Below are 27,214 nucleotides of genomic sequence, written 5' to 3' on the forward strand. Positions count from 1 at the left end.
ATCCTCTATATACCGGAATCCTTTGGTTTTGGTTTCAACAGCATTTATAAAAAAAATGAACATGGCATATGAATTACATTTATACAATAATGGATAAGAAAACAAGTTACTAAAAACTTACTGAAATGAATTCTTCTCCGTACATATTTATTGTACTTCTATATTTGTTTACATTTGGTCAACGAGACCACAAGTAGGCCCCTCCCCCAAACATAATTCGCCTTCACCTCTGCCCCTTCCTTTCTGGCGTCCTCCGCAAACTCCTCTACTGACTTCCTCTGGGACTCGTCTACAATGGCCCCCATGTCGATGGTCTTGTCGAGGCTATCACCCAGACGGAAATGGGTCAGCCGCGTCTTCAGTTTCTCAACCAGTCGGCCATAGACAGACTCGTGTACCAGCAGGCGGGATGCAGCTGAGCAGACCTAGGGAAGTGAGGGAATTATTATAAGTGGGTCTAAACTGTTAGGTTAAAAAATGGACATTAATTAAATGATGTTTACATAAAGGATATGCTTTTATCAAGCCTTATATTTATAGCGTACTTATATGTGTGTCATGAGCTATAGAGCTTGTTATTAATGTGTTTTGGATTCGGAAAGGCACCAATTACATAACATTTGGGTGTCCAAGAGGGCATTTAAAATATTATAGGCTTTTTAAACAAGTATATTAACAGAACAAGAGATTGCCAAGCGATATTGTCCCCTACCAGTGAAACTCCACCATTGTCAGTAAAAAAAGGATATTTTTTAAATATATATTTGTTTCCATAGCAACCAGAATTCTTGACGTAGGAACAAAATGAAATGACGTGCATTATCTCCATATTGACATCTATCCATGTTTCAAGTTTCATGAAAAAATATGAAGAACTTTTTAAGTTATCACAGGATCCAGAAAACCACCATTTTTAGCAGTATTTTTAGTCTATTTGTTGCCATAGCAACCAGAAATTTTGACGTAGGAACAAAATGAAATGACGTGCATTATCTCCATATTGCCATCTATCCATGTTTCAAGTTTCATGAAAAAATATGAAGAACTTTTAAAGTTATCGCAGGATCCACAAAAGTGTGACGGACAGACAGACAGACTGACAGAAGGAGCGCAATTCATAAGTCCCCTCCGGTTTCACCTGTAGGGGACAATAAGTGTATTTAACCTTTTAGCTTAAACTAATGTCACATTTTGAATTTAAAACAAATAAATACAGCAAAAAACTTTTTCATACAACACTTACCTGCCCCTGATTGAACCAGATGGCATCAACAAGTCCTTCCACTCAGGGATGTATAATGGATTATTATTATTATACATCCCTGATACCATGTACTATGACAGATTGGGAACCAGCTAATCTTGTCGTCTTGATTATGACCGTCTTGACTTGACCTGATGTCAAGATATCTATAACACCGATAATTAACTTGTAAGTCCCAAGTTATTTAGACAATAACACATGGCTGGCTTCTATAATGATGTGTTACTTTTTGAAAACACCGTTAATTGTTTTTTTAATATGTATTTACGTGGGAGTTATTGTGCATTATGCATACCATTATCAATAGTTGCATTCCGTAACCACGCAATTTCGTTCCAGTTCCAGAGTCCAGAGTGCATCAAAAAGATTTGACATTTGAAATATTTCTATAATCGGTATTTGCATATTCAGCGTATAATTCAATTAATTATTATATCTAACTTATTTTTTGAAAATAATCGAACGGTTCGAATCATTTGTATGGTGCCAAATTGTCAAAAAAATTATGTCAAGAACTAATGGCAATATCATAATTCAACCAGTGTATTTTCTTACAATTTTGGGAATGGGGCGGGATCCCTTTGGATTGGGAAACAACGCGTACTTTTGCCTAAATTGATAATAAATTTGATTTCAATATTATATTTTCTAAGGTTCAACTTCTTGAGCTAGATTTGGAGATAAATTGACATGTTAAGACTTTTTTTTTGGAAAGCTTCAATTGGGAATTTATAGGCCCCATTTGGGGTAAATATTTACTTGTTTTCATTGGGAATGGGTCCCCTTACCAGACCCAAATTTGAACGAAAAAAACAACAGTTCAACTCTCAGCTTTCTAACCCAAAGGGTTGCTGAGAGCCGCCATTGCAAAAATTATCAAAGGCTCTGGGAGTACGTTTATGTGGACAGGGCTCGCATTTAAAAAATTTTTCTACTTGCAAAAAATTGAGAGCAGCTTTAATACCAACTCGCCAAATCAAAAACATTCTCACAAATTTTGATGGAAACATAAAAAACCTTGGACATAAGTTTAGTACTATTTAAACAAAATAAAAGTACTTAACATGTATACACATTTTATTTCTGCAACCATACAAAGATATATGTTCCTTGGACCATAACGGCCCACATCAGGTTTTAAGTTATTTTTACCACTAATTCACTGTTTTCGTAGGAGGATTTAAAATCCGTTTTTTCTAACTAAACGGTTAACTTTGCTTTATCTTTTGTAATATGTTTATTTTGTGTTATTTCCGTCTGTGGGAATAAAGTGACAAGTTATTTTTTCGCTTCAATGAACATGTGTGAATAGTCGACTGTTTCACTTCCTTTGTACCAATACCATCCGCGTATTTGTATATACCAGTCTACATACAAGGTGCGCGCTTACGCATAAGGGTACTTGGGCGTTCAGCCGTTCTATAAATTGACCTAAGATTTAGCCATCATGATGTCGAGCAGCATTATACCTACTCATTTCTTTTCACTATTTATTTACTCGCAAAAAAATACTAGTGGCTTAAAACTTAACTCGCAATCGGTATTTTTTACTCGCATTTGCGAGTGTTAATTTCGAGCCCTGGTGGACTATGTCAAGAACTTGCTAGTAAAATAATTCGCGATCAGGAAAGAGTATCAGAGTCAGCAATTCATATATCATTGTCCACCAGAACTAAAAGAACAATTGAATTACAACTTAGTCAAGTGACAAATTGTTAAGACAGTTATTATACTCAAATAATCCATACACTAATTATACTATGATAATAAATAGCTATTACTAATTTCAAACCCAGCATTTTCATAGTAAAAAGTGCTTTTATTTTGCAGACTGTCATGGGGGCCTGGTCATGGTTCAAGGGTCTTATTGTAGTGCAGCTTCTGCTGGGATACATTTTCCTGGCCAGTGGCTTTCTGGTCAGCTTTCTCATGCTTGTTGGAATGGTCATTTGGCCATTTAGCAAGACGCTCTACAGAAAATACACAAACTTCCTGTCCTATGCATTGTGGAGTCGTGAGTATTTGGCTTCTAAGTTCTTTATATAACTTACAAGTTTCTTTAAGAGAAAATAAATCTGAGCCGTTCTCTGTTAAAGTGGGGCTTAATGCATGTGCGTTACAAAGTGTCCTAGATTAACCTGTGCAATCCGCACAGGCCAATCAGGGACAACACTTTCCACCTGCACTTGATTTTCACTTAGAAGAGATTTCATATTTGACCTGCAGTAAACCAGTAAACAGTGTTTAAGTAATGCCCTTCATTTAAATGAGCATTAATGTTTTAGTATTTGACATGCCAGAATACTAGTTTCTGTCACTAAAATAAGACCTGAATGTTATACAATGAAAAATACATTTCTGAATGAAATTGAGGTTAAAAAGGTATTGGGTGAATATTTGATTAGGTTCCATTTACTGTCCATATTCAACAATTATCTAAACGGTTGACATTAACGGAGATTAGTTTCCTAATTACAATGTTAAATAATATGTAAACAATATTAGATAAGAGTTCTTAACAGATCACACGCTCAAAGCAGTTTTATGCTTTGTCAAAGCAACTAACCCCCATGTATTTTAGTAACAGCGTGTTGTCCGAATTCTTAAAAGGTAATTTTCTTGATTGTTTTATAAATAAAAAAAAAATGTCAAACGAAAATAAAATAAACCAACCATATGGAGCTAAATATATTTAAACTTAACTTAATAACTGTTACATTTAGTAGCTTTATATGCAGAATAATTTTTAATGGTCAGTTATGGCTCTGTCCGTAATTTTTCAAGTCGACACTGTTACGAAGAAAATTTCATCTACCGCACAGGAATGATACGGGGATAGAACTTGTATTTTGCTTTTACAAACAAATTGCTAGTAGTCTGGTATGTTTTAAAAAAGACGCCATCAATGCTCTTATTGATACATGTATTTCCCAAATTACTTATTCGGTATACAGAAAATTAATGGTGGTCTGGCTTTTACATTTAGGCCTTGGGCTCGTTTATGGTAAAAGAACACAGCTCATGCGTTATGTTATACAGAAATTTTCTTTCAGAGAGTTGTGCTGTAATGAATTGTTTATCACTAAGGTATATAATGTATAAATAAAGCTCAGAACGAAAATAAAATAAACCAACCATATGGAGCTAAATATATTTAAACTTAACTTAATAACTGTTACATTTAGTAGCTTTATATGCAGAATAATTTTTAATGGTCAGTTATGGCTCTGTCCGTAATTTTTCAAGTCGACACTGTTACGAAGAAAATTTCATCTACCGCACAGGAATGATACGGGGATAGAACTTTTTCCGAAAAGTAAACATTCTTTCAACCTTTCACGTCATAATGAAACCATGAACAGAGCGTGAAAAATGTGAAAATCATCAAAAAGTAAGTAAAGTAAGTAAGTAAAATATTGAACGTGTGTCAACACCGTTCGTCCATTTTCTTTGCTATTTCCACTTTCTGTTCTCTTATGATTTTAAAAATAGTATGTATTATTCAAAGATGCCACAAAATAATGTGTGCGTCATGTGCTTTTGAGACAAGTAGCATGCTGTTTGTGGATGATCAAATGCCTGAATGTCATCACTGCTACGATCCACACCGTTACGCTGAATGAGTAACGGTGTTGCCAACATCGCAACGGTGTGCACAAATATATACACGCATTATGGTGTTAATAGACTTCGTATTCATATCGCCGATTGTCTTTCAAACAACATTGCAAATTTTACATGGAATTTATCAGACAAAAATGGAAAATGAATACAATTGGAACCAGTTCTGTCAGAATTCCTGAATGTCATCACCGTTACGTTCCACACCGTTACGCTGAATGAGTAACGGTGTTGACAACATCGTAACAGTGTGGACAAATTTATACACACAATATGATGTGAATAAAGTTCGTATTCATATCGCCGATTGTCTTTCAAACAACATCGCAAATTTTACATGGAACTTATCTGACATACATGTCTTGTAAAAAACACGATGCGAATTAACAAGAATATGAAAGCATAAGATAATCTGTCCACACCGTTACAATTGTGACAACATCGTTACGCCGCAAAAAAAGAAGACTTTTATATACATTAAGATTCAACAAACACTGCAACCGTGTTTTAACATCATAAAGTCTTCAAAACGGTGTTCGATGAAAGAAGAATTTAGTATATAAACATGTACCCAAACATTTAAAATAAATTCTAAAAGTTGTAAAACGTCATTAAAATGTGCATTTACACCGTTACGCACTTACGGTTCTGATAAAGTCACTTACAATTTGGAATTGATGTAATAGCCACTCATGATCACTTTATACAATGAAACAACGCAAAAAAATTCATTTAAATCAAGTTTAAATATGAAAACATTATCAAACAAGTATTAATGTCCGTAACAGTGTTCTCTTCACAGCTTTTGACGTGCGTCAAAAAAACCTTCATAATCGCCATCTGGGTCACATAAGGTCGTGCCCAGCTTAGGTTAACGTCCGTCTGACATGTACTTAACTCATAAAAGGTCTGTCGACACTGCTTCACTAATTGTGTTTTTGAATATTTTTTTTATTAAGAATGGAACCTAATCAAATATTTACCCTATTAAAACTTCAAAAAAGGCTTATTTGTACATTCTTTATGTTATCCTACAGAGTTCTCGTTCCTTGCGCACTGGTGGTCAGGCGCGCATTGTGACCTGTATATATCTCCTGAAGACCAGCAGATGTTGGGCAAGGAGCACTGTGTGTGCATGGTGAACCATACATACGAGATAGACTGGCTCATGGCCTGGATGATGGCAGAGAGGCACGGAATGCTGGGGGTAAGTAGTTACTAAGTACAGCTTAACCCTTTACCTCTTAGATACGTATTACAACGCATTTATAGTAGTCCCGTAGATAGTTAAATTTTATTAAAGGCCTTTCTTACTAGATCCAAGTTTTAAAGGTTTCAGTTCCAACCCTTAGATACTGATGAGCAGCAAACAGCATAAAACCTGAACAGACTGCGAGTTACTTGCATGCCATTCTGGTTTTATGCTGGTTTTTAGCTCGGCTGTTTTCGGAGAAAACCCGAGGTTTTGTCATAGCCACCTCGTCGTCCGCCGTCTGCGTCTTGCTAAAACCTTAACATAGACTTTAAAATCAAAGTTCTTCCACATACAATTTAAAAATTTCATAGGTAGATGCACCTTGATTAGTTTTACACGCCACACCCATTTTTGGGTCACTAGATCAAAGGTCAAGGTCACTTCTGACAAGCTTTCATTTATTCAAATCTGCACCCACTATGCAGTGCTCTTGTTTTACTTTGCTTATAATGGGCCAGGGGAAAAGAGTTAATTGGTATATTACAAAGTACCAGGGTCTCAGAAAATAAACTACCCTGTAGTATGACCGGTTGCATTGAAGCTTCAGAGTACGCAGTTTTTTTTAAGTAGTACCTGAGTCGACAACGACCGATTGCGCGTCAGTACATGGCAGGTATTTGACCCAGAGCTCATCCTAGAGGGCAGTTTCAGGAGAAATATTCTTATTAAATTTCAGAACGTCTTCTTTATTTGAACACTGAGATAATTTTTTGCACAATATGAATATTAAGAAAAAAATGTTGATATTTGGTTCACACTTCTCCCTAAAATTTGCCATTCTTTTTCCTTTTCCTACAATCAAGGATGAGCTATTTCAATAACTCCAGTTCTTAACATGTGTGCATTTTACCTAAATATAAGCAAGTAAATAGAATCTTTAAGAATTGCTAAGAATCCTGCTCTGGTATATAATATCTTTATATTTCATTGGCCTGCAATGTACAGAGATGCATGTTATTCTCCATAAAACATTTTAGGTATTGTTTTGCCATAGCTACCTGTCTGGTAGTTTATAGAACACATTTATCCTGCAGAATTGTTATTATACCTCCTCTCAAGTAAATTATTATTTAAAGTCACAAAATATTGTGTGTGTTTTTTCAGAATACAAAAATATATGGCAAACACATACTGCGTTATGTCCCCATTATTGGATGGACCTGGTACTTCACGGAAAGCATTTTCCTCCAGAGAAATTGGGATGAAGACAAGAAAATCTTGGAGAAATCCATATCTGAACTCGTCACCTACCCAGATCCATTCTGGGTAACTGTAAGTATGGCTGATTCAGGGATTTATATATCAGACATGATGTGTTGTATAGTATAATGAAATAAATTATGCCTTACATTATTAAATAGGACTGGCCAAGTTGCACTGCTACATTTGTATTTTTATAGGCATATCTTGACACCTGGTTTTAAAACTAAAATTTAATATCTCATTATATTTAAATGAAGACTTATATAAATATGTGTGCTACTCCTTTACCTTGCTTCATGAATGTAAATGATTGGCTGTTTTCCAAAATGCTTTGAAATGAATAAATTTCATTAACATTGATATGAATTCAACATATGCATTTGTGCTTAATGATTTCTTTACTTTTCATTTTTTGGTTAAAAGCACAATTAAAATCTCATATGTTTACTGTATTTAATTATTATGAGTTGCATATAAGTTTACTCCATGCATGTCATTTTAGGAGAATTCACTGCTTCAGAACTGTTTTCTGTTGATTTCAGATCAAGTTTGCAAGTCTTAGTTCGTATAACACAGGGGTCTTGCTGTTACAATGTATTTCAGCATTATAATCTTGCAATTTAAAACAACATACATAATATTTATAACTTTAATTTATTGCAACAAATTTAAAATCACTGTTCAGATAGATTGGGAAATATTATTATTGAAATGAAGTGTTGCTATCACATTTATCAAAAGCCAAAAGCTTCATTACATGCTACATACATATTTGAACGTACAACAATCAAAAAGGAGTAGAAGAATTAAAATCAAAACCATTATCAATAGCAAGGCCCCATATACTTTTATTTGAGCGTTGTTCTGAGAAAATTGGGCTTAATGCACGTGGGTGTAGTATCGTCCCAGATTAGCCTCTGCAGTCCACACAGACTAATCTGGGACCATACTTTTCGCCTAAACTTGATTTTTGCTAAGAAGAGACAGTCTGTGAAGGAAAAATACCATACATGCAAAACTTGTATCCCTGAGTAGCCTGTGCAAACTTCACAGGCTAATCTGGAAAAACACTACACACATCCTTAAGCCCAGTTTTCCAAGAACCTTGCTCATTTGTACCAGTGCATGTTTTTCTGTTTATTCAATCACCTTATTATATCCACATGTATTAAGATACTTAACGATGCAGGGTAATATAAATTGCACTGCCATAACCTTGTTTGTTCTCTTAGCTGCCCTGTTTCGCCTGTGTAGCCTGCAATACCAAGTAGTTCCAGATATTTGTGTTCAGAAACACATTCATAAAGAAGACGGATATCTCCATTTATATAGGGATTTCCAAAAAACAAAATCACATTCAATCAAGTTGTTTGTTTTCTTCATATGTTCATAGAATCGGTCCAAATACATTTTCTTACAAACATTTTAATCTCCCCCTTCCCCCTTTTTTAGTTCCTCCAAGGTTTTAAAAACCATTCAGTACTCAATATAAATATGTGTAGAATCAATTTTTCTGTTCACCCAATTAATCAGGAAGTAACTTCAAAATTGGGTGTCTTGCTTAAGATTTGAGCTCAGCTGTTCACATAGGTGTTTACTTAGTCTGTGTGTCCATTAATTTTTTCTACTTCTCCTCTTGAACAGTTTGGCAGATCTAAATGAGATTTCTTAGGAATCATTCTTGAATTACCATCTTTTATTGTTGTTAAAATCATTCCGGTCATTGGTAGTTTGCTGAAATTATAAAATGATTAAACAATGAAAACTTCACAAATAAGGATAAGCACTTGAATCGTATTAAATATTCTTCTGTGAAACTGCTTGGCACAGAGGTGTCTTATTTGGCATGTAACATGGTGTGATGGTTGTCCTGTTCAAATCATGCGCCTGAGGTCAAGTTCATCCTGCCCTGAGGGATCCTTGTTTCCCTGATATGTATGGTGTGGAGACATCAAAATCTTAAATCACATGGAAAAGAAGTTTGGGATTTTGCATGTAACATCTTAAAGTGGTCCTTTACCAAGTTGATTCATATGAGGCCCCTAGTTGCCATTCATATGTGCTGTACCGGTACTTCTCATTTAAATGTATAATTATTCTTTGTCTGCTGTACTTATCAGTTAAATGTGAATTTATTCTTCTGTTTAATGTTTATTTTAGTTAAAGTTATATTTCAGATATTTGCAGTGTGCTATAAACTTGTAAATACTGTCTTATGTTTCTTAAATTCAATTTTTACAATTTTTATGAAACTCATATTCTATAAATACCCATGCAGTGTCAAACAAGTTAAATTGACTATTGAAACATTCCATTATAGTCATGAGCACAGTTATTGCTTGTATTTTGCTTTTACAAACAAATTGCTAGTAGTCTGGTATGTTTTAACAAAGACGCCATCAATGCTCTTATTGATACATGTATTTCCCAAATTACTTATTCGGTATACAGAAAATTAATGGTGGTCTGGCTTTTACATTTAGGCCTTGGGCTCGTTTATGGTAAAAGAACACAGAGTTATGGTATACAGAAATTTTCTTTCAGAGAGTTGTGCTGTAATGAATTGTTTATCACTAAGGTATATAATGTATAAATAAAGCTCATAACTTCTTGTTTTAAAGTAGAAATAAAATAAAATGAAATAACAAATCATGATACATATATATTTTACAGAAAATTAATAATTATAAGTATCTTATCAATATGCATGTTTTATAGTTCATATGTATATATTTTATTAGTGCATTTTTGTCATTTACTTTATTTTAGTTACTTGGTAACACATTCTTTTTATTATCATCTTAATAATCACATCCATGTGCATGACAACACTTTTCTCATAACTTAAAAATCACCGAGGAGATTATTTAAGATTCCCATATTCCACTTTCATTCCGTATTACAGCTTCTGTTATTTCCCGAGGGCACACGATGGACACCTGAGAAGCATGCTATATGCCAGAAGATTGCCAAGGAGAAAGGCTACCCTGAGTACAAGCACATGCTGCTGCCTCGAACCAAGGGCTTTGCCCTCTCCATGGAACTGATGCAGGGAAAAAGTAAGATAACACTTGTTATTGTTGTAAACGGTTGTAATTACTTAGAGGTTAATACCTCGTTGCTTGAGGGCCAGAAGTGATAATCTGCCCGCAGAGTGAATATTCACTCCAAGGCCGCTTATCACTTCTGGCCCTCAAGCAACTATGGTATTAACGTCTTTAATACTAAATCCCCATTAACTGTACTATTTATTACAGAACCAGCTTTCCATACTTTAATTTTCATTCAATTTATCACGCAATTTATGACGTGTCTCATGTGACATAATTTCTGTGACGAAACACAGTTATAGCTAGACTCTCTGGATTTTTAGGGACAGCAATTCTGTCGTGGAGGATTTATATTTAACAGTTAAATATTTTACAGCATCAAACGAATCCAAAACTTATTTCAGATTGTGTGTTTGACATGCATTATTAGCAATCAATTTTGTGTAAACGCTCTGACAAGTCATTCGATTCCGTAAATCCTGTTTTTGGTGAAAGTGGTTAGCATTCCATACAGTCATCAAAAAAAAGTGTGATTTAAAATCAATATAAAATAACGGATGAAATAACAAAAAAGGACGGAATAGCACATCGTTGTTATTTTATTATTATAAAGATCGGATTTAAGTTGTCGAGGTACATGTTTATTTAACTATAAATTTTGCTGTTCGATGATTCCTGTTAAAGCTCAAATAGAGGCATATATCTAATGTACAGAAAAGTTTCAGTTTCAATCGATATTTGTATTATCCAAACTGTGTGCTATGTGGCGTTAACATTATGTTTGATTCTTGCGTTGAGTTGTGGTTAAATGTATTGATCAGCGTTGGCTGAGACTGAATGTGGACGCCATTTTGTTATTACATAACGCGTTGGCCGTAATGTCACGTGCTTAAGCTCAGGGGCCAATTATCGATTATCAACATTTGGCCCTGCAGGGCCAAACGTGATAATCACCTTGCTCTGACCGATAATCACATGCATTCGAGTAAATTTTGTTACTATATATAGTAGCATAAGTATTTATTTTATATTATACATGTTTGTCAGAGTAAAATTAAATGGTTTAAAAAATAGTACTTTTGTGTGGACAAGTAAATTGGTGTATGTCTGATTTTGGAAATAAAAATTAAGAATTTGCATTGGTGGTTTGGGTTAAAATCATTGATTATCAAACCATAAAATCAAAAAAATGAATGCAAATCATATAATAACTATTTAACAGTATACCTTACTTTCTGGCTTTTCTGTTTCACACTGAAAAGATTTTGAGGAAAAATTGAAGTTTGTGCTTTTTAGCTCTTTGTGCTCATGGTGAGCTTTTGTGATCGCCTTTTGTCCGTCGTCCGTCGTCAACATTTTACCTTGTGAACACTCCAGAGGCCACATATTTATTGTGTGATATTCATGAAACTTGGTCAGAACATTAGCCCTATTGATGCCTCGACTGAGTTCAAAACTGGGTCATGCTGGGTCAATGAATAGGTCACTAGGTCAAAAAAAAGAAAAACCTTGTGAACACTGTAGAAGTCACATTTGATGCCCAATCTTCATGTATTTTTGTCAAAATGTTTGTCTTAATGATATGTTGGTTGAGTTAAAAAATAGTTCCGGTCCATTGAAAAACATGGCCGCCAGGGGGCGGGGCAGTATTCCTTATATGGCTATAGAGAAACCTTGTGAACACTCTAGAAGTCACAATAATTGCCCAATCATCATGAAACTTGACATTGGTTTCATTGATATCTCAGACAAGTTCGAAAATAGTCGATATGTTGGTTGAGTTAAAAAATAGTTCCGGTCCATTGAAAAACATGGCCACCAGGGGGCGGGGCAGTTTTCTCTATATATATAGTGAAAACATGTGAACACTCTAGAAGTCACATTTTTGGTCCAATCTTCATGAAATTTGGTCAGAACATGTGTTTTTTGGATATGACGGTTAAGTTTGAAAATGGTTTGGATCGGTAAAAAACATGGCCGCCAAAAGGGGGGGTCATTTTCCTTATATTTAAGTAGAAAAAAAAGCTTGTGAACACTCTAGAAGTCACGTTATTTGCCAAATCATCATATATTTTTTTCTAAACATTGATTTTATATATAGATATCTCGGACAAGTTCGAAAATGGTCATGATGGGTGGAAAAACATGGCTGCCAGGGTGTGGGGCAGTTTTCTCTATATGTATATAGTGAAAACATGTGAACAGTCTATAAGACACATTTTTTGCCCAATCTTAATGAAATTTGGTCAGAACATTTGTTTCCTGTGTAGTAAAGTTTGGTTTTATTATGTCATTATTATGTAACATTAACTGTATTATATAATTGTCCCCTACCGGTTTCACAGGAGGGGACTTATGGTTTGCGCTCCGTCTGCCAGTCTGTCAGTGAGTCTGTTAGTCAGTCACACTTTTCTGGATCCTGCGATAACTTTAAAAGTTTTTAATATTTTTTCAAACTTGAAACATGGATAGATGGCAATATGGACATTATGCACGTCATTTCATTTTGTTCCTACTTCAAAAATTCTGGTTGCTATGGCAACAAATAGACTAGAAACACTGCTGAAAATGGTGGTTTTCTGATCCTGCGATAACTTTTAAAATTTTTAATATTTTTTCCTGAAACTTAAAACATGGATAGATGGCAGTTTGGACATTATGCACGTCATTTCATTTTGTTTCTACGTCAAAAATTCTGGTACCTATGGCAACAACAACAATTCTTACAACTGTGGAATTTCTTACAATGGTGGAGCCGGTAGGGGACTATATTGCTTGGCAATAGTCTTGTTTTTCATAACACAGAATGTTCATTATTAACATAACTGTTTTAGCCAATAGCACTTATGATAGGCCTATCAACTAAGAGAAAGCTGAATGAAAGACAACATCTACATAATTTTGCAGTATTTATCTCCCTTGTTTAACCTGGTTCAGTAATCTATTTTTGTCCCCTATCGGTTTCACCGGAGGGGACTTATGGTTTGCGCTCTGTCTGTCAGTCAGTCAGTCACACTTTTCTGGATCCTGTGATAACTTTAAAAGTTCTTAATATTTTTTCATGAAACTTGAAACATGGATAGATGGCAATATGGACATTATGCATTTCATTTCATTTTGTTCCTACGTCAAAAATTCTGGTTGCTATGGCAACAAATAGACTAGAATTACTGCTGAAAATGGTGGTTTTCTGGATCCTGCGATAACTTTAAAAGTTCTTTTTTTTTTCATGAAACTTGAAACATGGATAGATGGCAATATGGACATTATGCACGTCATTTCATTATGTTCCTATGTCAAAAATTCTGGTTGCTATGGCAACAACAAAAAATCTGACAATGGTGGAATTTCTGACAATGGTGGAGCCGGTAGGGGACTATATTGCTCGGCAATAGTCTTGTTAGTTCTGCTCTGGAATTTGGGAAGATATTGATCATTGATAAATGGACTGAGGGAAAATAGACTCTTCTGCCAGTGCTCTCAGAACTGTATAAAATAAGCTGTTTTGGCTGATTTAATCACCTCTTTACGCTTTCTTGAAAGGGTAACAGCTCTTGAAAAAGGTTGGAATTTTGAAATAATTAAACTCTAAATTATTGTAACACCAGCATCAAGACATTTCGGCATTATTTTTTTAATTATTATTATTATTTAGATTATTTTTATTTGGTATTTTCTGAAATAGAAAGACTATTTTATTTCAATAACTTTAGTAAATTCTTCTTATTTTTACATTTGATTCACTGAAGTTTCCTCTTCTCCAAAAATTGTGTTCTTAAGATTAACTTAGACCTATTTTCTAAACTAGACTTTTGAAGCAACTTCTAGACTTACAGTAACTAATATTTATGTCAGTTTTTTTTTGACAGATTGTGAAATTCTTTTTACATTCATTAAGGTAATTGCTGTATTTTGTTCATTTTTGTGACGATACTTAGATTCTTTAGACTTGGCTTGTACCTGTTCTTAATTGTCTGTCATTGTTCTTCATTTTCCGTGTTCTTGGTATAAACATTAGTTGTTTTCCTTAAAGCTGCTTTGGTTTTCACTTATAGATTAATTCTTTGAGTGTATTCAGGCGTATCTGACTGGACGCCTTTAGTTAATTGAATTACAACCAGTCAGTGGTGTCATCCTGACTGGAAATAAGCGTCGAATAAATATTTCCGCATTTCATAAGTGCTAACAAAGTTAAATAACTCGTAACCATCTGTGACCGGTTCACTTGCGTAAGCGAACGAGACCGCACTACGACACCTGGATACGACAGTTGAGTTCGAAAATGGTTTGGATCGGTAAAAAACATGGCCGCCATGGGGGGGTCTTTTTCCTTATATTTATATAGTAAAAAAGCTTGTGAACACTCTAGAAGTCACATTTTTTGCCTCATCATCATGAAATTATGTCAAAACATTAGGTATGTGGATGTCTCAGACGAGTTTGAAAATGGTCGTGATCAGTGAAAAACATGGTCGCCAGGGGGTGGGACAGTTTTCTTTATGTGTATATAGTGAAAACATGTGAACAGTCTAGGAGACACATTTTTTGCCCAATCTTCATGAAATTTGGACATATCTTAGAAGATTTCAAAAATTGTTCAGGTCTGTTAAAAAACATGTCTGCCAGGGCACCATTTGTTGTTCATTTTTCATGAAACTTGGTTAGAACATTTGTTCCATTGATATCTTGGGCTGCAAAGAACAGGTCATTTCTATTTATCTCAGGTGAGCAACTTTGGGCCTTTCAGGCCCTCTTGTTTCAAATTTCTATTTTGGTAGATATATAGAATGGCCTAAATTAAAAACCTAATATAACAATTCTCACTGTGTAAAAAATTGCTATATGTTTAATAGTCATGTTTATTGAACCCTTTACCACTTTGATACTTTTTTTACACATTTTTAGTACACCTTAGAAAGTTAAATTTAATGAAAGACCTTTCTTATTAGATTCAAGTTTTAAGGCTTCAATTCCAACCCTTAGATACTGATGAGCAGCAAACAGGATAAAACCTGAGCAGACGGCAACTTACTCGCAGGCTGTTCTGGTTTTATGCTGTTTGCACATAGCTATTTTCACTTTGTTTCTGAGAGGGAAAGGGTTAAATTCGGTATTTCACTTCCTATTGTGTGCGATATGACTGTGGGTTTACTTAGCAACTGGTATTTCAGTTCCAACAGTGCTAGATGTTACGGTGGGTTTCCCCACTGACAGACCAGAGCCAAGCCTGATGGACGCCATTGCTGGAAAAAAAGTCACTTGTGCAATGATTGTCAGGTATCACTGTCACCTGCCGGAAAATAGATACTATCTGAGATGCTACTCATTAGAGCCGCATCATATGGGTCATATATTTAATGAGGCAAGCGTTGCTCCTCACAAGCCTGCGCATCAGCACAGTCAAGTCTGGAGCATCCCTGTCTGCTTATAAGACCAAATAAAATTGTGTAATTTTATAGTGGCTGATTTCGTTCTAACCGATACAGCTGAAATACCTTATTTTATAATTAATAAGAAAGGAAGGAATTTAGATTGTGAACGCTTTGGCAAAACTATGCAGCTTTGTTATTTTGTCCACTGTAGATATATAATGGATTGTTCTGTGTCCAAGCATGTGTTGAGCTGACATCAGTGTTTTTGACACATTTGTAGTGGTGTTCGGTTTTGATAGTGCTCACGAGATGCTGCCACTACAGTATGTTTATTATGCATTGATCAATTTACCTTGATTCTAGTCACAGGCAGCAGTATCATAAATTTGCCCCCCCCCCCCCCCCCCACGGCCCCTCCCCTATTTTTGTTAATATTCGTTGTTGAAAAGTCAAACCATACACAATAGGTGTACATGTACATTTAACAATCTGGAACCCCTGGGGTAAGCTGCCTGTTATTCTAGTATGGAAACACAAATATTGAAAGTAATGGTATGTAAATATATTCATGCATAAAGATAAAGGTCTGGACAATGTTTGAGAGCTATTGCTAAATTTGGTATGTTTTTTTTCCACATCCTCTTGGTACTGAAGTTGCCATCGGTCTGGAGCAAAGTCTGAGGGTTTCATAGGGTACCATATAGTAACTGGGTTGTTGCCGACAGGCAGTCTGGGAGACACTGATGTCTGAACCAAACATTCCAACATTGGCTTTCATGTGCTATTTGTTGTGACATGCAAGGTGGTTTTGTCTCTGAACAAAGCTGAATGAATATGTCACACTTGGATGAGATTTTAAGTTACATGCTTGATTTATTGTTTGATGATTATACAACGTGTAACATGAGAGCAAACATGTATGGAACCGTAGCTTGGGGTTGTATTTTAGGGTGTGTTGGGTCAAATTACTATTACTAAAATAGAAAAAGAGTTTCTGCTCATGAATGGAGATATTGCACTGAAATTGTGTAAACCACGAAGCAAATGTAAAGGGACTGTCAACCGCGATTGACGAAAAAAGATAAGTTCTAAAATACTGTGTGTAATACTGTGTGTTTTTTTAATTATTATTTTATATTGATTAAAATATCACGACTGGTATATTACATTACTTGAAAAAAGTTTTCATATTTTCAGTATATTCAGTAATCAATTTTACTGGGTATGTCAACCAGGTAACTACCAGTTAACTATAAATAAGGCAAGTAGATTGATCATCATCGTCACGTGGTTAACCCAGGATTGCAAATTGTGCATGCGTTGTGAATTGTATATATTTTAAATATAAAATTATCAATCTCCTTGCGTTATTTATAGTGTGTATATCGTCATGTCACCTATTTTCGTGATGTATTTTCGATTTCACATCGCAAAATTTTATTACCGAATATACTAAAAATATGAACTTTGTTCAAGTAATGTCATATACCAGTCATGATATTTTAATCAATATAAACTAATAATTGTAAAAAATAAGGTTTTTTAACACTTTTATTTTTCCGTCAAACGTGGTTGACACTCCCTTTAACTAAGTGGAATGACTTATTTTGGGGGTCTGCAGCCCCATTACCCAACTTATGAAATGATACATGTATGTAGCTGTTTATTTCATACTTTTTTATGTCCCCCACCACTATAGTGGGGGACATATTGTTTTTGCCCTGTCTGTTTGTTTGTTTGTTTGTTTGTTTGTTTTCTCCAACTTTAACATTTTGCCATAACTTTTGCAATAATGAAGATAGCAACTTCATATTTGGCATGCATGTGTACTCATGGAGCTGCACATTTTGAGTGGTGAAAGGTCAAGGTCATCCTTCAAGGTCAAAGGTCAAATATATAGCTTCAAAGCGGCGCAAAAGGAGACATAGTGTTTCTGACAAAATCATATCTTGTTTATTGATATAATTGCAATAAATATGCCACAATAAAGGCAAAAATTGGGCGACAAGAACTAAACAAGTTATTTGCATTAACGTAGACGCATACATAAAATGTTTACATCTAATATTTCTTGAGACAGCTTAGGTACAAACTGCCATGTTTCCACTATAGAATATATAGGTACATAGTTCCCAAAATGTTGTTTACTGAACTACTCTTAAAATGATTGGTTGCAGATTTCATTCAAACTGTTACAGCTGAATTACCTAAATGTGTAGTCATTAAAAGGTTGGAGTTAAGGCTTCGATCACTTATGCAAAACTATCGGTATGACCTTTCGTCTTTTTGTCCATGTTGGGGGACATCAATGTCTGTGACCTATTTCTAGTGGTGGTATTTGGGTTTGTTTGTGCACAGGTTTTACAAGATGCCATATCAGTACATTTATTATGCTTTTATCAGTTTACTTTCATTCAAGTATGGAATCAAAAATATTGAAAGAAAGGGTATTTTAATATATTCATCCAAATACATGTATATTCATCCGTAAAGATCAATGTCAGATTAAGGCGGAGAGCTATCATATGGTACAATTGTGTATATTTATTCCTCATCCTCTTGGTACTGTAGTTGCCTTTGGACTCGAGCAAAGTCTGAGGGTTTCATAGGGTACCATATATTAACTGGGTTGTTGCTGACAGTCAGTATGAGAGACACTGATGTCTGTGCGATTCATCCCAACATTGGCTTTTGTGTTTTTCTTTGTGATATGCATGCCGGTTTGCATGGTTTTATCTCTGAACAAAGCTAAATGAATATTTATAATTGGATTAGTTTCTAAACTGATGTGCGTGATTCATTATTGGATGATTACATAACATGCTGTGTGCATTCTGGTTTGGAGCTACCCTGTCTACTAAAGAGACCACGAAACCTTGAATTACTTAACCCTTTCCCACATAGAAGCAAAGTCAAATTGGCTATGTGCAAACAGCATCAAACCAGAACAGCCTGCGAGTAACTCGCAGTCTGTTCAGGTTTTATGCTGTTTGCTGCTCATCAGTATCTAAGAGTTGGAAATGAAGCCTTTAAAGCTTGAATTTAGTAATTAAGGTCTTCAATTAGAATTTACTTTCTATGGGACTAATAATGTGTCAAAATACCTATCTTAGTGGTAAAGGGTTAATAGGGGATTGGGTTGCCCCTGACCAGACTGGCCACATAAGACCCCTTTTCCCAAGAGGCAGCTCATATTATCCAGCAAACTTTGTTGAAATAATTATAGCCCCATCAACAATGAATAGGTTGAATTCACCATATACAGTTTGTCAACCAGTTTCGGATAATCAGCAGTCCCGATTAATTTGTGTTTAATTTTAAATAATGCCGCAATAAAAACAAAATGATAAGTGTCTAAGGTATACATTAGGTAAAGGAATAAATCAACAAAGTTTTAGCAAGAAAGCTTTTGTATTATGCTTACAGGGGGGATTTATATCAGATTAATTTTGGAGATTTTGTAAACATTTTCCACATCCTCCTGGTACTGTAGTTGTCTTCGGTCTGGAGCATAGTCCGAAGGTTTCATAGGGTACCCAACATTGGCTTTCAATTAATGTGTTTTGTTGTGTGATATGCATTGTGGTTTTGTCTCTGAACAAAGCTGAATGCAGTTTTCATACTTGCATTAGTTTCTGAATTGACATGCTTGATTTATTATTTGATGATTACATATCATATAACTTTGTTTACATGTTTGTTTACATGTGCATCAACTTATTTTTTTTTAGCATTTTAAGTGCTGGTTTGGAAGCTAAGTCAACATAAGGATTTAATGAACAGATTTACCATTAAATTTTTCTGTCTGTCAGAAACTCAATATACAAAAGCTGTTTGGATTTTAAAAAATGTATACCAAATAACACAAACAATTGGAAGATTATATATACCTGGTAGTAACTGTGGTATGAGCTGTTCTCTTGAAAACAGGGCTAAACGCATGTGTGTCAAGTATCGTCCCAGAATAGCCTGTGCAGTTGGCACAGTCTAAGTGGGGAGAACACTTTCCGCCTAAAAATAGTGTTTAGTCGCTTCTTAGCAAAATCCCATTTAAGGAAGAAATTGTTGTCCCTGATGAGACTGCGCAGACTGCATAAGTTCATCTGTGACAACACTTCACGCACATGCAATAAACCCAGTTTTTCCAGAGCAAAGCAATATTGTTTCAGGCGCTATGCAATTAAAGACATCCCGTCCACAGAGGAGGAGGCTGGCAAGTGGCTTCGGGACATATACAAAAATAAGGTATCACTTAACAGGGGTTTCACTGGTCCATAAAAAGGTGTCGCCACCACTTTTTCATAACATCAAAATCATTGGTTAATCTGATCTTATTATTAATGGCAATCAATTAATAAAACTAATTACATAAATGTCTTCTTTTTAAATCACCACTTTTGAAATTTTGTCACCAGCTTTAAAAATGTGTTGCATTTGGCGATGATAATGATTGGCAGCAAAAGCCTTGCATAAATGCATTTCCTGATTATGAAAGAAAATAGTTGTGTGCTTAAAAGAATTATGAATAATTAATTTGTTATCTGGAATATAGAAACACACATTTGCAGTATGAATTAAACTGCATTTGGTTAAACAATAAATTAATCAACACATTTTCAATTACTGGATTAAATCTTTTATGTTGTAGAAAAATGTTTTGTGGCATTGATTTGAGTAATGTATGTCACTGCCAAGACGAAAAACGATTGCAGTTTAGTTAACCCTTCATTGTATATCGTATGGTAAAAAGCTGAAAATATACAAAGAGAACAAAAATACATTAAAACTTTATTATTAATTCTAAATTCTAAATGATAGTCAAGTAATGCATCATATAATGAAAATAAAGGAGCGAGATGATGAGTAAGAAATCAGGGTACGAAACATTGTTGGCTAAAACACTTACTTATACAGTTTACTTAGAAATTTTTATACTAACAAAGTCATAACGAGATCATATTTCAACAAAACAAATGTTTTATTACTTACACCGTTAGGGGGATAAGGGTTAAGACTATATTTTTCTAAATGCGGGAAAAACCTCTGCTTCGAGTACATAATATTTTCAACATAGAAAAATGAACCTTAGGAAACTAACAACAAGAACAAATGGTTACATTACAATATGCACATACATGTATGTAATTAAAAAAGAGAAAATGATTTTGCTTATTTATAAAACTGTTCTTGAAACCCAGACAAAGTTTGATTATTTGAGCTAAATAACTTAATAAATTCATACTGAGATTGTCAAGTGAAAATTAGCATTGCATTTGATTTTCATTTCAGGACAACGAATTGATACACTACAAGCAGACTGGTAAATTTCAAGGTCGCCCAGTGATAGAGGTGCCCAGGCGGTACTACGATATATGCTGGTACATCTTCTGGACTCTATTAACGTGTGTGCCACTGTTCCAGTACCTGGCCTTTGTCGTCCTGTCCGGATCTGTGATGCACAAACTTATAGTCATGGCTGTGATAGTGGCAAGTAAGTGATGGTGACAACTAAGTTTTTTATCCCCACGCTTTTCGAAAATTGTGGGGATTATGTGGTTATCTCCGCCATCTGTTAGTCCGTACTGGCCACTATCTCCTTCTTCACTATTAGCACTAGAACCTTGAAACTTACACACATAGTAGCTATGAGCATATGTGCGACGGTGCACTACTTGGAATTTTGATCTGACCCCTGGGTCAAAAGTTGTTGGGGTGGGGCCATGTCAGAGATTTTCACTCATTTTACTAACAAACATACACATGGGGATACAGGTAGGCCTCTGCCGCGCCATTTCTAGTTTTTATTAGCTCCACTGGCCAGAGGCCAGCGGGGCTAATGTCATGGTCCTGTGTCCGTTGTGTGTGCGTCCATGCGTGCGTTAACTTTTTCTTTAAACATCTTCTCCTAAACTACAAGTCCAATTCTGATAAAACTTCTCACAAATGTTCCTGGGGTGAACCTCTTTCAAATTTCTTCAACTTATGCCCTTGGGGTCAAGTTTGACCCCGCCCCGGGGGTCACAAAATTGAAAATTTGCTTATATAAGGCCTATTTTGTGAAAACTTTCAAAATCTTCTCGTCCATAACCATTGGGGCTTAGGGCTATCAAATGTGGTATGTGGAACATCTAATAGTCCTCTACCAAATTTCTTCAAATTATGCCCTTGGGGTCAAATTTGACCCTGCCCTGGGGGTCACAAAATTGAACATATGCTTATATAAAGCCTATTTTTTGCAAACTTTAAAAATCTTCTTGTCCATAACCGTAGGGCCTAGGGCTATCAAATTTGGTATGAAGAAACATCTAATAGTTCTCTACTTATTTTGTTCAAGTTATGCCCCTGGGGTAAAATTTTACCCTGACCCGGGGGTCACAAAAAAGAAAATATGCTTAATATATCCGCGGCCCGCAAAATCTCTCCGCATTTTACACTGGTAGATTCTGCCTAAGCATTTTTAAAACGAGCGATATAATTGGCTGTCTTTTCCCAATCTTCCAATTAAAATCGGTTTCTTAAAATGTGTTTGGTATTTTCGTATGCAAATGGCGCCATTGTGACGCGAAAAATTAAGATTATTGAAATGACAAATATCAATCAAATTAACGACTGACATCATATAGTTTGATAGGAACAATGAAATGTTTTTGTCAACAAAAAAGACTGCGTTTTAGATACAAGAAACACATATTTTGTTTAGAAATGTGCATAGTGAATTTGTGTCACGGAAACCAGTGTTTCTGTTTGCAAATTGGAGTTGAGTCTACTCGCGAAGTAAAACAATTTAGAAGAGGATCTTTTGAACATGGAAATAAACAAACATGATTGGATTTATATGATAGTGGATCTGTGTATAATCAGATTCATATGCATATTCTGCTTTATTATGTTTGTCAAGCTGTTCAATTAATTGAAATAGCATTGAACTAAAGATGTGAAATGCAAGATATTGAAAGGTAAACAAATTAAATATATTAATTTAACTCAGTTTAATACATCATAAACACAAGAAGAACACTCAAGTGTGTTTGTTTATATTTAGTCCATTAACCTTGTTTGTATATAACATTTTATAAAAAAAAATGTATTGTTTGTTTTCACCAAATGGTTAGTATTATTCTTTTATGTTAAGATTCTCTCAAAATTCTTGTTTTATTATATTTTTCATTTTTTTTTGGAATGACATTTTATGATTTATAAACAGATTGCAAAAAATATTTGTTCAGTATATACTTAACAACAAATTGTTACATTGAAGTTAAGTGATTTTAATATTCAGTAGCAAAAAAGTAAGGAGAATCCAACTTAAAAAAGATGTATCTATGAAAAGTATATTCTACCGATGCCATGAACAATGCCCTTGTTTATTACATGACTGCCGCTAAGTCTATTACTAGCAACCTATCAGAGAATAGGTTAGATACCTTATTTCATTATATGGCAATCCTAGTATTTTTATGCCCCCCTTCGAAGAAGAGGGGGTATATTGCATTGCTCATGTCGGTCGGTCTGTCTGTCGGTCGGTCCGTCCACCAGGTGGTTGTCAGATGATAACTCAAGAACGCTTGGGCCTAGGATCATGAAACTTCATAGGTACATTGATCATGACTCGTAGATGACCCCTATTGATTTTGAGGTAACTAGGTCAAAGGTCAAGGTCACGGTGACCAGAAATAGTAAAATGGTTTTTGAACTATAACTCAAGAACGCATTCACCTAGGATCATGAAACTTCATGGGTAGATTGATCATGACTTGCAGATGACCCCTATTGATTTTGAGGTCACTAGGTCAAAGGTCAAGGTCACGGTGACCCGAAATAGTAAAATGGTTTCCGGATGATAACTCAAGAACGCATACGCCTAGGATCATGAAACTTCATGGGTAGATTGATCATGACTCGCAGATGACCCCTATTGATTTTGAGGTCAATAGGTCAAAGGTCAAGGTCACAGTGACCCAAAATAGTAAAATGGTTTTCGGATGATAACTCAAGAACGCATACGCCTAGGATCATGAAACTTCATAGATAGATTGATCATGACTTGCAGATTACCCCTATTGATTTTGAGGTCACAAGGTCAAAGGTCAAGGTCACGGTGACCCCAAATAGTAAAATGATTTTAGGATGATAACTCAAGAACGCTTTTGCCTAGGATCATGAGACTTCATAGGTACATTGATCGTGACCCGCAGATGACCCCTATTGATTTTGAGGTCACTAGGTCAAAGGTGAAGGTAACAGTGACAAAAATCGTATTCACACAATGGCTGCCTAGACAAACAGGCAGCCAATATGGGGGGCATGCATGTTTTACAAACAGCCCTTGTTAAAAAACAAACATGACAGGTAACCAACGTCAGATGGAAAAAGTAAAGGAAAGTTAGGTCAAGCTAATTGTTTGTTATGATATCTCTTTAAACCTCAAGCCATATGCAAGTAGTGTTGCCATGATCGCAACATCTTGATGAATTATAATTCAATTTTTGTCTCATAAACATTTACTTTGTTTATCAAACAACCTCTACAAAGTTATCATTCCTACTGCTTTGGCACCTCATGAACCTGAAAAACTCGTAACTTTATGTCTCTTCGGGCAAATATCTTATTTGTACAATAAACAATTTCTTCACCACGTTAACAATCCTGCTACACTCACAAATGCCTCAAGAATGAAGTAAAGTTTAGGTGATCTACGTCATTAGTTATTTTGAATATGTCATGACCTATATAAGTAAAAGAAACTTTGAAACCTACAAACACATTTTGGAATTTTGGAAAAAGATTCATGATTGAATGAAGGAACTTTCATTAATCTTGTAGAACATGCGTAGATTTGATCTTCAGCAATTAAAATATGTGAAATAGAAAGAACGACAATATCTTTTGGAGAGATAAGTGTACCTACGACGTCCTACGTTATAAGCAAAGGACCTGTGCGACAATTCCTGGGCTTTTAGTCTGTTTAGTTAACACCGTAGTAACGTTTTCCATATATAAAAATGCTCACCCTTCCAACTTTAAGCGCCCAGTGGGACTATGGATAGAAAGAGAAAGTCACATGCTTGAGTACATTTTAACCCATGCGCATTGCACGTTTTTTTCGCATAAAAAAATAGTGGAGCGATACAGGGCCACCATGGCCCTCTTGTTTTTTATCCCATAGGTGTGTATATTATGATTAACCCTTTATCACTTAAATACATATTTTGACACATTTGTAGTCCCATAGAAAGTTAAATGTAATTAGATATCTTTATTACTAAATTCAAGTTTTGAAGGCTTCATTTCCAACCCTTAGATGCAGCTAACAGCAAACAGCATAAAACCTGAACAGACTGCGAGTTACTCGCAGGCTGTTCTGGTTTTATGCTGGTTGCAAAAGCCATTTTCACTTTGCTTCTTATGGTGGATAGGGTTAATTGGGCCTGGTTGCTCAAAACTTGTACTGCCTGATAAGCTTACAACAGTTTATTTGTAGAAAACAATTTGTGTGACTTAATTGTGAACATTTTAATAAATGTGTTAATTAGAAACACATTTGTTTTCTCGAAAAGTTTGCATACGTTTGATTAAAACGTTGCCTTTGAAATTAAATTTATGTGGGTCTGACTGTATCAGAACTGGCCCTTTTTAGCAACCGGGCCCTGTCTGTCCAATTCAATTTAATACAATCTACTGTTTTAACTTTTAAACAATGCATAGTTTTTGAAGGATTGTTCTTCTTTTTTGAAACTAAGCTATACATGATATTTTCTTGTACCAGTAACACAATTTTCATTCACTTTAATTTAATTTTTATGTCCCCCACTATAGTAGTGGGGGACATATTGTTTTTGCCCTGTATGTTGGTTGGTCTGTTGGTTGGTTGGTTTGCGCCAACTTTAACATTTTGCAATAACTTTTGCTATATTGAATATAGCAACTTGATATTTGGCATGCATGTGTATCTCATGGAGCTGCACATTTTGAGTGGTGAAAGGTCAAGGTCAAGGTCATCCTTCAAGGTCAGAGGTCAAATATATGTGGCCAAAATCGCTCATTTTATGAATACTTTTGCAATATTGAAGATAGCAACTTGATATTTGGCATGCATGTGTATCTCATGGAGCTGCACATTTTGAGTGGTGAAAGGTCAAGGTCATCCTTCAAGGTCAGAGGTCAAATATATGTGGCCCGAATCGCTTATTTTATGAATACTTTTGCAATCTTGAAGATAGCAACTTGATATTGAGCATGCATGTGTATCTCATGGAGCTGCACATTTTTAGTGGTGAAAAGGCAAGGTCAAGGTCATCCTTCAAGGTCAGAGGTCAAACATATGTGGCCCAAATCGCTTATTTTATGAATACTTTTGCAATATTGAAGATAGCAACTTGATATTTGGCAAGCATGTGTATCTCATGGAGCTGTACATTTTGAGTGGTGAAAGGTCAAGGTCATCTTTCAAGGTCAAATATATGGGTCAAAATTTCTCATGTAATGTCACTTCTTCAATATTGAAGCTAGCAATTTTATATTTGAAATGCATGTGTATCTCATGGTGCTGCACATTTTGAGTGGTGAAGGGTCAAGGTCAAGGTCATCCTTCAAGGTCAAACGTCATATAGGGGGACATTGTGTTTCACAAACGCATCTTGTTGTATTTGTGTCTGATGCATTCATGGCTATGATTGTATGTGAGGTTATGGGGACAACAGTGGTAATATATAGTATTTTGATGGTTGTGCCTTTCAGAGATATTATACCAACACAACTGTCATTAACCCTTTGCATGCTGGGAAATTTTGTCTGCTAAAATGTTGTCTGCTGAATTTCTAAAATCAGCATTTTCTTCGATTTTTTTCAAAGAATACTATCAGAATAGCAAACAGTTTAGATCCTGATGAGACGCCAAGTTCTGTGGTGTCTCATCTGGATCCAAACTGTTTGCAAAGGCCTTCAAAATTCGGTTCCAGCACTGAAAGAGTTAAAAGATGTGTTGTACATGTTTGTATGTAGTTAAGTTTATTTACTTACAAATTACTATTTGTTTTAGTGGTGTTACTGATGAAATGGATGATTCGATTCACAGAAGTGAAACATGGAACATCTTATGGATTGGAGAAAAAAGAAAAGAAAACACAATAATATAGGGGCATTTGTACTTTTGATATTTTGTTTAAGATATTAAACTTTTTTTCTACCACGCTTTCCTTTTCAGGGAATTCATTGAATTTATGATTTTGATCAAAGGATGTGCGCACAAATTATTGACACTGAAGGGGGGAACAATGCCATTGTCTTTCTTTGTTTTAATTTTGTCATACATCACGTACATTGTATGTTGATATTGTTTGGATATAATACAATCAAACTATTTAATACAAAAATGAATAGATCATGTGTAATTTTAATACAAAATGTGATTTTTGAAAGGCAAACATCTTCCTCAGTATGTGTTGCCTGA

At 35.1% G+C, this 27,214-nt stretch overlaps 1 protein-coding gene and 1 long non-coding RNA gene across 2 annotated transcripts in view; one reads left to right on the forward strand and one right to left on the reverse strand.

Moving 5' to 3' along the window:
* LOC127853051 (uncharacterized) overlaps positions 1–27,214 on the reverse strand; it is a 47,944-nt gene that overhangs the window by 20,395 nt on the left and 335 nt on the right. The window lies entirely within an intron of this gene.
* LOC127853035 (1-acyl-sn-glycerol-3-phosphate acyltransferase gamma-like) lies at positions 1,356–27,132 on the forward strand. Its single transcript, XM_052387164.1, has 9 exons — positions 1,356–1,432; positions 3,095–3,278; positions 5,923–6,092; positions 7,245–7,412; positions 10,249–10,402; positions 15,565–15,670; positions 19,935–20,010; positions 21,055–21,256; positions 26,804–27,132. The coding sequence occupies exons 2-9, from the start codon at positions 3,101–3,103 to the stop codon at positions 26,893–26,895; spliced, it is 1,146 nt and encodes a 381-aa protein (XP_052243124.1). The 5' UTR covers positions 1,356–1,432; positions 3,095–3,100; the 3' UTR covers positions 26,896–27,132.

Source organism: Dreissena polymorpha, chromosome 12 (assembly GCF_020536995.1).
Source record: "Dreissena polymorpha isolate Duluth1 chromosome 12, UMN_Dpol_1.0, whole genome shotgun sequence".
In the NCBI taxonomy this organism is placed as follows: Eukaryota; Metazoa; Mollusca; class Bivalvia; order Myida; family Dreissenidae; genus Dreissena; species Dreissena polymorpha.

Bases quoted from the DNA above. Each gene is read 5' to 3' on its own strand.
- LOC127853035 (XM_052387164.1), top strand. From the start codon at position 3,101: ATGGGGGCCTGGTCATGGTTCAAGGGTCTTATTGTAGTGCAGCTTCTG. The intron at 7,413-10,248 runs GTAAGTATGGCT...TCCGTATTACAG, and splicing joins CAGATCCATTCTGGGTAACT to CTTCTGTTATTTCCCGAGGG. The intron at 20,011-21,054 runs GTATCACTTAAC...TTTTCATTTCAG, and splicing joins GGGACATATACAAAAATAAG to GACAACGAATTGATACACTA.